This window comes from Pleuronectes platessa, chromosome 15 (assembly GCF_947347685.1).
Source record: "Pleuronectes platessa chromosome 15, fPlePla1.1, whole genome shotgun sequence".
In the NCBI taxonomy this organism is placed as follows: domain Eukaryota; kingdom Metazoa; phylum Chordata; class Actinopteri; order Pleuronectiformes; family Pleuronectidae; genus Pleuronectes; species Pleuronectes platessa.
Window position 1 is genome coordinate 6,744,223 of NC_070640.1, and position 14,145 is coordinate 6,758,367.

A 14,145-nucleotide genomic window follows, 5' to 3' on the forward strand; every position below is an offset into this window, starting at 1 on the left:
GAGTGGTAGAGTTGAGCTCTCTGTGGGGCAGAGTAAGCTGATCCCTCAGTGGGACAGAGTCACAGAGCACTTTTTCATCCTTGCAGCACGAATGCCAGATACACGTGGGTGTCAGTTTTTTTCAGACTATTTATCTGAGATGAGCGAAAGGGGGAGATCTCCCACCCACTGATTAGATTTGATTGACTAAAAGTGAAATGATCAAAAGGCTCAGAGTGGCCGGTCTGGTCGCCCAGCCCCCGCAGCGCTGTGGTCAAAGTGGAGTTTTCTCTCGACAACATTCCACACTATTAAATACCCCAAAGAGGTGCACGTGCCTGCACTCTAAATGTTGCTAAGTAGCTTTAGGACTCTCATTGGACTAGTTGGTCGGTTTTACATAACAAATGTCGCCATTTAATTAGATCTTGAAACAACTGTTAAACTTTCCCAGACACACAAATGCTTAGTGTATATCTTTTTTTCCCCACTATTTCCTGAGATCGTGGATATGATAATAATAAATAATAATACTAATAATAAATACAAAACATGTGTATTTTACCTTTTTTATGAAAATTGTATTTGTAGCTACATGCTTTTATTTGCTTTCTCTTAACCTACATAAAATGTCTTAAAAGTGCTTCATAGAGAAAATGTATTTGTATTATATTTATTTGTGTTATGCATCTGTATTGGTTTTTAAGATAAACAGCGATTAAATCTTTACAATACATCTAAAAAAAACAACACAATCTGAAATCCCATCACATTTCGTCAGCTTTTTTCAACACACAGAGATTTGTGAAGCTTTCGTTGTGATGTTTTAGAACAGTGTGTCTTCATTGTGCCTTGGACTCCATTATGCTCAGAATTAAGGTGAATTAGCTTCCAACAAGTCGGAGCCCAGTCTACTTAGAGATGCAGGATGTGTTTGTGTACTTGTTTTTCTCTTACTCTTAATCTCCTGGTGGAATCTTACTTTTTTTCAATATGATTAAGTTCACGTTTAACTTAAGTCCTCAGCATCAGTGCAATAACCCGTGGACCCTGTTCTAAAGGAGACGAGCCACACACAGTGACTCAGTTATGTTTGAGCCTGTTTGTTTGTTTGTTGGTTGATTTATATGTTTGTTTTTGTGAGCGAGATCAAACAAATATAGATAAATAGATTTTCATGAAATTTGGTGGAAGGGGACAGATCAAGGAATTTCTTCCACTTCCATTTACGTTACATAACATTATCAAAATTTGACCAGGGATTCTTTCATGGATCTTGATGATAAAAATAGGCATATTTAGGGAACTGATATAAATGAGTGTGTGAAATTTGGTGCAGTTTGATTGAATTTCTACTACTTTTAGATACAACAGTAGTCTGTTAAGCTCTTTGTTTGGTCAACTTATAATGTTAAACAAGTACAAATTTAAAATCTGCAGATAAAAGCCAACATTTAATGCTTTGTATTGCCCTCTTTATGCTGGGTACCTTGTTACTCAATGAATCACTAATATGTCCCTGGTGACACTGTTAATCAGTTCATTAAGTACCTGCATTGACTTCCTTTCATGAAGATGATCAGGAACCTTTCAGCGGAGGAGGCTGAGCTGTGGTGTTTTGTCCTGGCACACAGGAGGGGATTAAAGACATGACATTGTGACAAGATTAGATCTCAGTCTCTCCTCACAGAGGACACCCATTGGCTTTCAGAGACAACTGATCAAAGTGTGAAAACATCTGGATGCCTGATTCAGGGCCTGTGGTGAAAAACCCAAAGGGAAGATGCTGTAGAGTCTTCATGGGAGTAAGTTTGTCACTATATTTTTGAACCAGGTTTCTTATAAGTGGATAAAGAGTTGAGGTGATTTCTTCTAACAAGGTGATGATGATCACATGACAACTGAACCTCAGTTTAAATCTAAATCAAGGAGCGGGTGTCGACACTCAACTCGCACAGCAACAGGGCTTATTTACAAAGAGCACCCAGGTCTTCAAAAGGAGACATTCATTTACATGCATTTTAGGACATACAGTTTGCCCTATTTAGTACTTTTACATGTTAAACGTTTGTTTCCACAGCTTCTCTTTCATGTGTGGAAGGGGAGGGTGAGGTGAGGGGTTATTCAGTTGGAACATGCAACCGCACCACTCGACGTCCCAAAAATCGACAAACTGAACACTTAAGTTGAAAACTCGGCGTGCACAATCATTAACCTGGGCTTTAACCACACAATAATTCACATTTCTGGGATCCTACTGGTTGGAAAAGGCTGGTGTGAAAGACCGCACAGAGCAAATAATCACTGTAGCACAAAAACATCTTCATTTTTCTCCTTAAAAAAACTGCATTAATATCATTGTGGACCCACTGTAACAGTCAGGCTTAATTCTGTAAGTGTTTTCTGTTTATCTGTAAGATCTCTGTTGTTTATGTTTGAGTTGTTTTCATGTTTGAACTCTGTTTCTGTTTCCTGCTTTATTTTGTAGGCTTTGTTCCTTGTGTGTTGTTTCTATCTTCACTTCCTGTCAGTGATTGTCTTCCCAGTCCTCATGTGTTTCAATTGGCCCTTCCTTCCCTCTGTGTATATAAGCCTCTGTCCTCCCCCTTGTCCTTGTCGGATTGTTCTTGTGTTGTTGCTGTTGTTGCTGTTGTTGCTGTTGTTGCTGTTCTTGATGTTGTTGCTGTTGTTGCTGTTCTTGATGTTCTTGATGTTCCATGGTGTTGTCTTTTCCTGTGTTCCTGATCTCCTGAGCCTCTTGTAAGCTTCCTTGTGTTTTTGTGTTCTTGTTCTTGTCTTTGCAGTTATTCCACTCTATTAGTGTTTATATTTTGTCTTATTGGCTAGTTAAGATTATTTTTATATTAAATACTCTTTTTGTTAAATACCTCTGCTCCTGGGTCCATCTCCTTCCACAAACCGTTACACCCACTTTATCTTCTTCATGAATTTATAACATGAAAAGACCTGAAGAAACTCGGCCCCTTTATGACAGAGTTGTTGATTAACGGGATTTGTGTGTAACTTTTCTCTGTCCTGGGGGGTCAAGGGTCGTTCCACAGTTCATGTATGTATTTCAAGTCCTTAAATTTTGGGTTTATACATGTTAATTTCATGTTAGTAATGATTTATCATCCCTCAGATTATCTCACTCAAACATCACGTTTTTCAAGTTTTATTTGTTTATGTTCAAAGATGGATCTCTCTCTGAGCAGTTAAGAGGAATCATGTATTCATACAGGTGCACATGGATGTTGATCCCACACACACACATACACACACACACACACACACACACACACACACACACACACAGAGTCTGTTCAGCCATTAACCAACATTTGAAATAATGTATCAACACACAATTGTTCTAAGCACGACTCAGACTTCTTTGAGATTTTTCTTATTAATAAAATATTAGAAGCTCAAAAATACAGAGACATTTTACAGCAAAACACCTTTTTCATCATGGTCAATAGGTCTTGGTTGATTATTTCCTTAATATTCAGAAAGAATAGCATTTCTTTGTGTGTAAGATATGAGCCACACACAAAAATGGAATCCATGTGGGGGACATAGGCAAAAAGAAAAAGATATTTAGCCACTACATTAGCTATTTATAATTTGGAAAAGATGGAGAGCAGAAGAATTGTTTCCCAACATATGAAGGAAAAACATAATTTTGGTCCTCTCTGCAATCTGAATCTCGGGTTGTGCCTTTAAAACCCGCTTTCCCCCAAATGAATACAATACTGAGAAAGAGGTGGGATGGTTTCGTTGCTGATCACCCCCCCCCCCCCCCCCCCCCACACACACACTCTTTTTAAATACCCACTGCAGAGTCCTCTGCGTCTCTTGTCGACTCTCCCCCACTTTACGCGCAGCTCCGCAGGCACCATGAGCGACTATGAAGAGGCAACCTCCTTCCTGGGAGAATGGGGCCGGTTCCAGCAGCAGGTGTTTCTCCTCCTCTGTCTCACCGTGGTGCCCAACGGCTTCGCCGCACTCTCCATCGTGTTTGTGGCCGACACGCCGCTGCACCGCTGCGTCGTGCCGGCGCGCGTAAACCTCACGGCGGCGTGGAGGAACAGCATCATCCCGCTTGAGGAGGACAGCGGTGGAGAGTTGGGGCCCAGCAAGTGCCTCAGATACAAACTGGATGATCTGCTGAGCTTCTCCGAGAGAGCCTTGGTGCCCGGCGTCGACGTGAATCTGAGCGAGGTGCCAAAAGAAGGCTGCCTGGACGGGTGGGACTATGACCAGAGCCTCTACACCTCCACCATCATAACTGAGGTTGGTGTCCCCTGTTTAGAGGAGGTTTCAGCCGTGGCACAGATCTTGGATGAGGGAGGATAATTGGCTGAACTATATCCATATGTGAGACTTATTAGTCATCATAAAGTCACGAGAGTACTGGAAACTGTCCCATACGAACAGACAGGGATGGATAAGGTTTGTCCACCCTTCACTACAAATACTAGAGTTTGACGTCAGAATAAATTCATGGGTAAACCAAGAGCAACAACCCGAAAATAAAATATGATAGAAGACAATCATAGAAACATATTAGAGAAATCGAAACATGTCTGTTTCTTTGTTTCAAATATTTTGTCCACCTCCATTAAAGCATTTTGGAATATGACAGTAGTTAAGATGACATTAGCGCTGCTACTGCACAGAAATAATGAGTGAATATCTAAATTCCACTTTATTAGAATTATGATAATGGGCATTATGATTTATTGTCTCATCTTAATCTAAACAGGTTCCACTTTAAGATATTGATTATGACCTTGACACTGTTTTATAGCTAACATATCCGAATTGAACACTTTTCTTGACATGTACTGTGTGTGTATGTGTGTGTGTGTGTGTGTGTGTGTGTATCTTTCAGTGGAACCTGGTGTGTGATGACAGTTGGAAGAACCCGTTGACTTCCTCTGTCTTCTTCTTCGGGGCTCTCGCCGGCTCCATCATTTCAGGACAGCTCTCCGACAGGTGACAAACAACACATCACCTTCAGTCGGGGACAACTCGAGCTGCTGCGGAATAAGTTAATCACTGAGTGGCCGACTTTGCAATGGGCTTTCTAACTTTTGACTCATGACATTGTGTGACATGTGACAACAAGAGTGTCACTCTGCAGGAAAAAGTTCATGTCTTTGCATCTGTGGAAGTCAAAGTATAGGGGGAAATATTGCACATGCAGGGACTGATAAACTGACAGTGCTTGGAAAAGAGATGAAACAAATCAACACAAAAAAAAGACTAGCAGTGCATTGAACACCTTGTTTAAAGAGGTGTCACCTCCCACATCAGCCAAACGAGAGATAAATTGATAATAATGTGAAATCGGTAGAGTTTAAAGGTTTTACAAAAGTGGGACATTTTTAAAAGATCTCCAAAATGAGCTCACACCCACTTTCACTCCCACAAGCTCGACATACCAGGTAGCTGATATGGCAAACCACTTTATCCTACAGCGGCTTCAGTGTACATCCAGCCAACTCAGAGCAAGGTTATCATTCCACTGGGGTCCCGTCTGATGACCTCTAAATGATTATAAGCCCGACGCTCTCACTCCTCTTGCGGTAGTGGATTCCTCCAGACCAAAAGTATGGTGGCTGAGAGAGATCAATTTGAAGACACGTGCGCTGTAAAAAGTATCAACACAAAGCAATCTCCGAAAACATCTTCAACAACCTTTTTAGTCCCACTGGAAACATTTTGGTGCCTTTTTTCGCTATTTACTGCAAATTTTCTGCCAAATGGATGAAGTTGTTTTTTCTAAATGTGCATGTTGGTTTTTTCTATCTGCATGTGTTTTTCCTCATTTGTAATTCTTTGAGCTCTCTCGGGCACCGGATAAATCTGTAAAGACAACATGTGACTATTCAGAGTGTAGCTCTGCCCTAACTCTGTCTTGCAATCCAACGGTGGACAGGGCTACTGGGAGATGTTTAAGCTAGATTTGAGCCATACTTTAAGAGTACCATAAAAACTAAACAATAGGCCAAAAGAGGATAGGAGGCCCATTAAAAGTGCTAAAAATACAGCTTTTTCGCTGTGAAATCATTGAAATGTAATGAAAGTATAATATATTGTATAAAGAGTCAGTCGTGGTGGCATGTGTGTGAATGAACAGTCGATCTAAACATGCTTTCTTGGTGTTTTACCTCTGCTTTATGTCTTGTCCAGGTATGGGAGGAAAATCGTGTTGTTTGTCAGCTTGGCCGGCCAGACGGTGTTTGCCCTCATCATGGTGGTTTCTCCATCCTGGCCCGTGTTCTGCGCTTTGTACTTTGTCGTCGGGATGACACAAATCTCCAATTATGTGTCTGCATTCGTGTTAGGTAATAAAATTCTCAGAAATACAGTATATAGTCACTTCAGGTTCACGCTAAAGCAAAAGCGAGTGTCATACATTCCTTGTGTTTCTTTTCTCTCGTGCTCCAGGGACAGAGATTCTCGGCCCACGTGTGCGGACCATTTTCTCCACGATGGGTGTGTGTCTTTTCTTTTGCGTGGGCTACATGGTGCTGCCGCTGGTGGGCTACTTCATCAGAGACTGGAGGATGCTCACCCTCGCCCTCAACCTGCCTGGCTTGCTTTGTTTGCCTTTCTGGTGGTAGGTAGGTGTATGTTTGCTTGTGTGTGTCTGCGTGGATTTCTACAGGCTGATCGTGGCAGTGCCAGGGCAGTGTTGATCATTCCCATCTGTTTTTCTACTGTATCTGCTATATTTATTCGTAGGTTGTAAAAGTTTCCCTTTTCACAATTTTTAAACTATGTTTTTGTATTATTTTAGAGCTGTAACTGTCAGATTAACGATTATTTGTAATCAGAAAAGGAACCTGTAGAGATCAAATTGTTTTTCTAACCCAAATGTAATAAATGAACTTCCCCTTCCTCTGGGATGTTAATATTTAGTCATCTACTGTGGAATTATTAAAGTTTTGAACTCTGGGAACTTGAGTTGGACCATTTTCAGTTTTTTCTTTTGCTTTAATTTTATAAACGAAATAATAATCTATGAAAAACTACTGACTAAAAAGTTCTATCCTATCACCGCGTCGTGCCAGTTTAACAACCACAAAATAATCTGTGTACGTTAACTTTATGGAAGCTACAGTCACTCAGATCAGGAGTCAAAATGAGTTGGCTTTCCTCTTCTCTCTCACTCACCGTCCACTTGTTGTGTATCGAGGCAGGCTCATCCCGGAGTCTCCTCGCTGGCTGCTCTCTCAGGGACGGGTGGAGGAGGCCGAGGCCATAGTGAGAGACGCTGCTAGGAGGAACAACATCGAGCCTCCGCCAGTCATCTTCAGTCCCCTGCAGGTGAGATCCCACTGGAATAGATGGCTTATGTGGCTGCTGCAATAACCAGATGTAGGAGAATAATATTCAAGTAGATGCTTGTTTAACATATCAGGGGAAGGGAGTGTGGAGTTGATTTTTGAATTTGAATTTGAAGCATTGAAACCCTCTGGATCCCAGTGCCTAAGCCACTATCCAGTTCAAACCAGTTTCCCTGCTCAAAATCGCTGTGGATCTGTTTCTCTACGCACGTTGGGGGTGTGAATGCGTGCAACCCTTGCACTGGTTAGTTTGGGGTAATCATTTACTGTTGCGCAAGAGTCAACAATAATTTACAGTAGAAGAGTCTTAAGCAAGATTTTACCCAAGAGTTACTCCAGTAATAGTTCAACGCTCATCCCCCAGGGCAGTGTCATCCTGTATTCGGACCTGTGACACTATGGTGTTACACAAACGTGGAAGCTGGGCAATCCAAGGAAAAATTGCACAAAAATCTGATTTGGCCCACATCCAGCCATCTGGCAATACCACATGTCACCCAAAGGGGCCATTTGTTAGGTACTATTTGGACGATATTCTCCATTTACCACACGGGCCACATTAGGTTCACATCCAGATTGCACCTCACTCTGAGCACCGCATGTTTGTGAAATATTTGTTTTGGGGTGTTAGTGCCACATTTGCTATTGACATGATGGTAAACTGACAGAAGGAAACAAACTGAAGGACCGGTTAGTCTTATATTTTCCTTTATCGTAGAAAAAAAACATTGTTTTACATTCTTGATACACGTAGAGCCAAGGGAAACTGTTGCTGATAACTGGATAGAGGGGCACTGTTATCCTGCTGTGTATTAGAGCTTGTAACGGAAACGTTGTCATTTGTGGAAGTGATGTTGCACGAGCAGACGTGTGTGTGGAAGATTGACCAGCTTGTTTGTCTAAACCATGCAACTTTGGGTTTACGATTATTGCTCAGCGACTTTTACCCCATGGCCTCTTGAAGCCTTAACTTTATGGGGCCTTTTTGCAAATGGTTGGGATCTCACATCAGGGGTCTCAGACCAGGGTTCTCCCACAGAGACATGAGGGCAGGATGGCTCCCACACTGATAAGTCATCAGAAGGGTAATAAATACCTTTTCACACCCAATGGGAGGGGGCTGTGGGTTAAAAGAACACAACTCTCATCTCTGTTCTTTGCTCATTTGTACATGTCCTTGATTGTAATGTGAGTCCACCACAAGAGGAGATGCTATTTTTTTCTACTCTCCCCAACTTTTGCCGAAGCTTCATGCTGAAGTCATTGTTTTTTTCCTTTTCAAAAATAAATCTGGAGTTTAAGGTTCCACCAAGTTGCATAAGTCAACAAACAGTGTGTAGCCGCACTAATGAAGGAATGGTTTGATAACTATAAATGGGATCAAGGGATAAAACCATACAATATGTACTTTTCTTTCTAGTCGTCTTCTAGCTCATTTTCTCATTTAACTTTGGACATTTCCCCTGCACTCATTTCTGATCACGTTTGGTCTCTGTTTGTGTGAACCTGTGCACGTGCACGTGTTCACTCAGCAAGTGGCCACTATTTCACGATGTTCCCTCTGTAATGACATTATGTCTGGACTGCTGCCTCTCCTTGTTACATGTTTGTTGTTCCACTCGCTCCACTGCCCCACAGAATAAAAGCCAGTCCGAGGAGAGAACGACCCACAACATCTGCGATCTGCTGCGATCACGAAACATCTGCGGGACTTCGCTCACGCTGTGGCTGGTGTGGTGAGTCCCCGCTGTCCCAGGCGACCTCCACTTTTAGTACAGTGACCCTGCATGCACAGCTCCACAGACACACACACAGACACACACACACACACACACACACACACACACACACACACACACACAAACACACACACACACACGTGTGTATGCACTGGCATGCAGACATGTAGTACATGCACCCTGTTAACGAATGGTGATGGCCGGTTCATGCATCAACTCAACTGAATGTCAACCTGCTTCCTTAACAACAAATAATGACCTGTCAGGTGCTGTGAAGCCTGAGACCCAGATCAAAATCAGGCTTTATGTAACTGCACAGCACGACTGAGTTCTTCCTGTGCTCACTTCCTCGCTGAGTCGGAAAACAGATGCAGCTTGATTCTTTTTCTTTTCTTTTTTTGGTCGAAACACTTATTCTTACATAATAAAAGCGAATCACAGCAGGTGAATGAGCAAAATTTTACCGATTTTTAAGAATACTTGAATTTACATTAATACTTTCAAATTAATTAAGGCTGCAAATGCAAAGTACTTCTTTTTCAAGTCTAGTCTGCTTCTTGTATACTGGCATTTTTACCTCTTCAGCTAATAATATTTTATTTAAATATTTATCTAGGCTTTCATTAATTTCCTAACTGAATATTGTTGTAATACGGGTCATAACAGGTTTTAATAAATACCTTCATTTTGTTTTCTCTACCAAAACTTCATATGTAGTTCTCCTTCCTCTTAACTTGTAATTATATTTCTTATATATTATATTCAACAACTATTTTTACTGCAAGTGTCTTTGCGCTCATGGACGGAAAGCAATATTGTTACTGTCCTGTTTGTGCTGTTAATGCTTCTTAGACTTGCAGCAACACTTATTCGCCGCTAGTAGACAGCAGAAACAAACTGTAAACACAACAGTCATATTTATTAAACCTTTAAGTAAATAGACTATTTACAAGTCTTTCAGTTATGTACATATATCCTAACAGTCCTACAAAACACTATTTGCTTTGCATCCACCTGATGAATCTTATTATTTGCTGTCCACTAACGTTACTATCTTAGTAAAGTAGCGGACCGGTAAAAAATAAACCAATGAGCTGAGCAACACTATGCAACTTGGTCAACCTAAAAACAGCATCTTCACAATGTGATTGATGCTACACAGTGACCTGGAGTTATTTGGTTGAGTGGCTGCGATCTCTGGTGAGAAGTGTGGACCTGATAATCACAGCTTCAATTGTCAAATTTAAATTCAAAACAACTTTATTTCAGGATCAGGTCCAGCCAATTCAAGGGTGATGCTGAACTGCAGAAAAGTTAAAAAAGACTAAGAAGTCATTAAAAACCAGCGTTTATTTAGCGTTTTATCAATATTCAGTCAGGAAACTTAAAATGTGAAGAATTCTAAACAGAATTTGGTGGATTTGTTACAGCAGCAGATCTCCTGGTTCAGGAAGCCGAGGATCATGGGTAATACCCACAGTTCAGTTGTTGCTGCAGAGGGCGCTGTTGCTCAGTAAAACATACATCGTGTTGCTTTAAGTGCTGAAGGGAACCGGGTTCGGCCTCTCAGATTCCTGCAGTCTGATTCTCCCGCCCTGACATGGCAGATCCATGCTTGATCAATCACCACGTAACTGTATTTGTGATCCACTTTGTGAAAGTCGTACCCTTTGTTCCTCTGCAGCTTTTTAATTTATTAGTCGTGTTTACAATTTTGCCACAGTATTGAAACACTGATAAAACTCACTCTGTTTCTGACCTTATCAATCATTCCCACAGGAACATCCTGACCATTGGCTACTTCGCGCTGTCCCTGAACACAGCGAACCTTCACGGCAACCCGTACTTCAACTGCTTCCTGTCGGCCGTGGTCGAGCTGCCCGCCTACATGTTGTCGTGGGTTCTGTTTCGCTGGGTTTCCAGACGACTGAGCATCTTCTCCACGCTCTCCATGGGAGGACTGTCTCTACTGTTCATACAGCTCATCCCAGCAAGTACGATGCCTCGGCGACATTCGTCATTCGAGTTTCAATAAGAGCAGAACTTTAGTTTGAAGCCGAATTGTTTAACAACTCACACTTAGCCTCGAACCAAAAAACCTTTGTATTCCCTCCAGACCTGATTCCTGTCGCCATAACGCTGGAGATGATGGGGAAGTTTTCCGTGTCGACAGCCTTCGCCTTTGTGTACGCCTACACAGCAGAGGTCTACCCCACCGTGCTGAGGAACACAGCCATTGGCGCCTGCTCCATGGCCTCCAGATTAGGCAGCATCATCGCCCCGTACTTCATTTACTTGAGTAAGAATGCTCTAAGATCTGCTCAAAGTACAGTGTGTTTACGTGACATCACTCAGCCGTCTATTCAACCCTACGGGGTAAGTGCAGGGAAACGAAATCCTAAATATCCAGCTGCGTTTTAGGTTAATGAAGATTTTACAACTTGACAGCTCCTCCAAAGTGAAGCTAAATCATCTTGATCACCCCCTGGTGGCTGGCCGCAGTACAGGCCATACACAAAATCTATCCATCCTGTATCTGGGATAGATGGCGGAGTTGCACCATCCCTCCATCACATTATCTTGATCTCCCTGTTTCTGAACCTTTAGCTCTCTCTTACTTTTTGGCATATTTTGACTCATGGACGCATTTCAGTTTGTAAAATGTCGATCCGTCGATCCATCGTCTGTTCCAGCGGTTCTGTTCAGGGTTGTGTGAGACTGGTTCTTATGTTTCAGTGTTTACACACCCACAGTCACACTTGCAGTGAGTTCAGAGTCCTCATGTCATGTACCCCTTGTCCTGTGGGAGGGAACTGGACCTCTGTAACTGAGTGGGTCTGTCTCACCATTAATTCAATTTTTGGGCTCACAGGCTTTTTAAAACTGTTATAAAAAGTATCGCTGGTTCTTGGTAATTATGTCCTTAAGAATTACATTTAATTACATCTGCACTCTGGAGTTTTTCATTTGCCACTTTTCATTAATTTAATAGATCAAACTCAAGCATCAAGTTAACACTAGATATAATGTCATTCTTCTTCAAATGAGCTATATACATAAAAAAACTAAAATTAAAAGTGATCTGTTTGAATGATAACGTAGAAAGTTTTGGTTAAAAAATTTAATTTATCTGAATAATAACTACTTCTATGTTTAAAAACATGGTCGTGAATCAACTGATCTGAGTCCAGTTCTTATAAAACCAGTTCCTTCTTCTACGTTAACGAGACGCTGGTTCCTGCAAGAACAAATGTGCCCAGAGTAGAAACAAAGACCAGCTCGATTAGCTCACAGGTTGGATGAACCAGTCGCGGTTTCTACCAAGATTTACTGGATTGGTTTTAAATCACACTTTTTTTTCAGAGTCTCTTACAACGTCACCTTTTGTCTCATTTGTTTTGGACCGCTCGACGGTTTCCTCTGCAGCCGAGGTTGTTTTTCACCCTGTGCTCTTCTGATGTGCTGCCACAGGAAGCTATTCCGTGTCGCTGCCTTACATCCTCATGGGAAGTTTGATGACTCTGGTGGGGTTGCTGAGTCTCCTGCTGCCCGAGACCTATGGAATGCCTCTGCCCGACACCATCACTCACATGCAGCCCTTCCCTGGGTGAGTTTACACCTCCCAGTCACAGCGCCTGCCACAGACTGGGGCTCATAAGGATTTCGTCATTAGTTTATTCAAGCTTAGTTCTCTGTCTGTGTTTCTGCAGCATTATTTTCAATTATTCAACTATTTATTTTTCATTTCGCAGATTCATTTGCTGCACAAGAGCCAGATTTAAAATGATTTACTTCAGTGATTGTTCACACACAGCAAACCACTGCTTTGAACCCACCAAGTTATTCCTTTGGCTACTAATACTAATGTAATATCAAATATATGCTGTACCCTTCATGGCCATAACTAGAAGGGCAAATGGAGAATACATATCTCCGCAAGAGTAATGCCCTATCGACAAGTTAAAGAAAGTTTGAAAAAAAAAAAAATGGATGTACCCATTTATCCAGATGATCTCCAAAATTCGAAATTCAAAAGTCATGTCAACTTTTTAAAAGTACACTATAAAAGAATAAATACTTTTTCATCTGGTAAATATTACAGCAACCTTATTACTTTCTATTTCCAACCTGCAACACAAGTCTGTATCTGAGGGGCTTTGTGTTACAAACTTACTAATGTCATTGCAGCCAGTTTTGGATCAAAGTCTCAATAGAGTCAAATCTCAGTCTCTTGCAGTAAGCAATACATTGGCAACCCTAATTTAACTGATGGTAAATGACTATTGTGGCCCCCTGGTGGCTGTGGGGCCCTAAGCAGCCTGCTCTGCTGAAAGTGCATCACTGTTTGTTTTTTTCTACTCTCCAGATGCTGTCAGAAGAAACCTTACACAGCAGCACACACCGAGGAAGACGAGGACATTTCCAGTGAAAAGAAAAATCCAGTGGTCACTTGATCGAGGAGCAGCACTGACATCCGGCTATTGAAGGAAGAACCCCCCCCCCCCCCCCAACTGTTCCTCATTAAATGGTATTTTAATGTGGAATTACGTGGCATCACCAGGAGCAAGAACATGATATAAATAATAATAATAATAATAATAATGCTTTGAAATATCTCCATAGACCTGGAATAATATATTCTGTGAGAGCAACCTCTGCAACTGCACTCACATGCTGCTTAACTGTTATGAATTAGATACAAATACACTTGGTACATATAGGAGAATGTTCTAATATACTGATTTTCACATTTAGTGTAGCTGCAATTCATTTTTTTTTCACTTTAAAAATGTGTATTTAAACATTTCTGAATGATCTTTGTAAATAAACAAACAGTGCACAGACTGAACTAAGAGGGAGAAAGACGGTAATAAAAACGGTCTATTTTTCATGGTGGTGTATTGTTGAATATCTCTTCATCGTCAGTTGTTTATAAAGCATCACATTGTGCAATAGACGTGGATAGAATTATCTGAATTTTCTGAACACAAAAAGGCTGCGATGACACACAAATTTGCTTTGTGTATTTAACGCTTTAGACAATCGATCATGATGATGATGAAGGTATT

The 14,145-nt window shown here is 41.3% G+C and overlaps 1 protein-coding gene across 1 annotated transcript; it reads left to right on the plus strand.

Annotated features, from left to right (window-relative positions):
- Positions 1-3,870: 3,870 nt before the first annotated feature.
- LOC128457387 (organic cation/carnitine transporter 2-like) lies at positions 3,871-13,530 on the plus strand. The gene is made up of 10 exons (XM_053442053.1): positions 3,871-4,272; positions 4,874-4,977; positions 6,178-6,332; positions 6,436-6,607; positions 7,191-7,317; positions 8,976-9,073; positions 10,856-11,070; positions 11,193-11,375; positions 12,548-12,683; positions 13,443-13,530. Exons 1-10 carry the CDS (start codon positions 3,877-3,879, stop codon positions 13,528-13,530), a joined length of 1,674 nt encoding a protein of 557 aa, XP_053298028.1. The 5' UTR covers positions 3,871-3,876.
- The last annotated feature ends 615 nt before the right edge of the window (positions 13,531-14,145 follow it).

Coding starts and splice junctions, on each gene's coding strand:
- LOC128457387 (XM_053442053.1), top strand. CDS start 3,877: ATGAGCGACTATGAAGAGGCAACCTCCTTCCTGGGAGAATGGGGCCGG. Junction 4,978..6,177: donor TCAGGACAGCTCTCCGACAG/GTGACAAACAAC, acceptor TGTCTTGTCCAG/GTATGGGAGGAAAATCGTGT. Junction 7,318..8,975: donor TCATCTTCAGTCCCCTGCAG/GTGAGATCCCAC, acceptor ACTGCCCCACAG/AATAAAAGCCAGTCCGAGGA.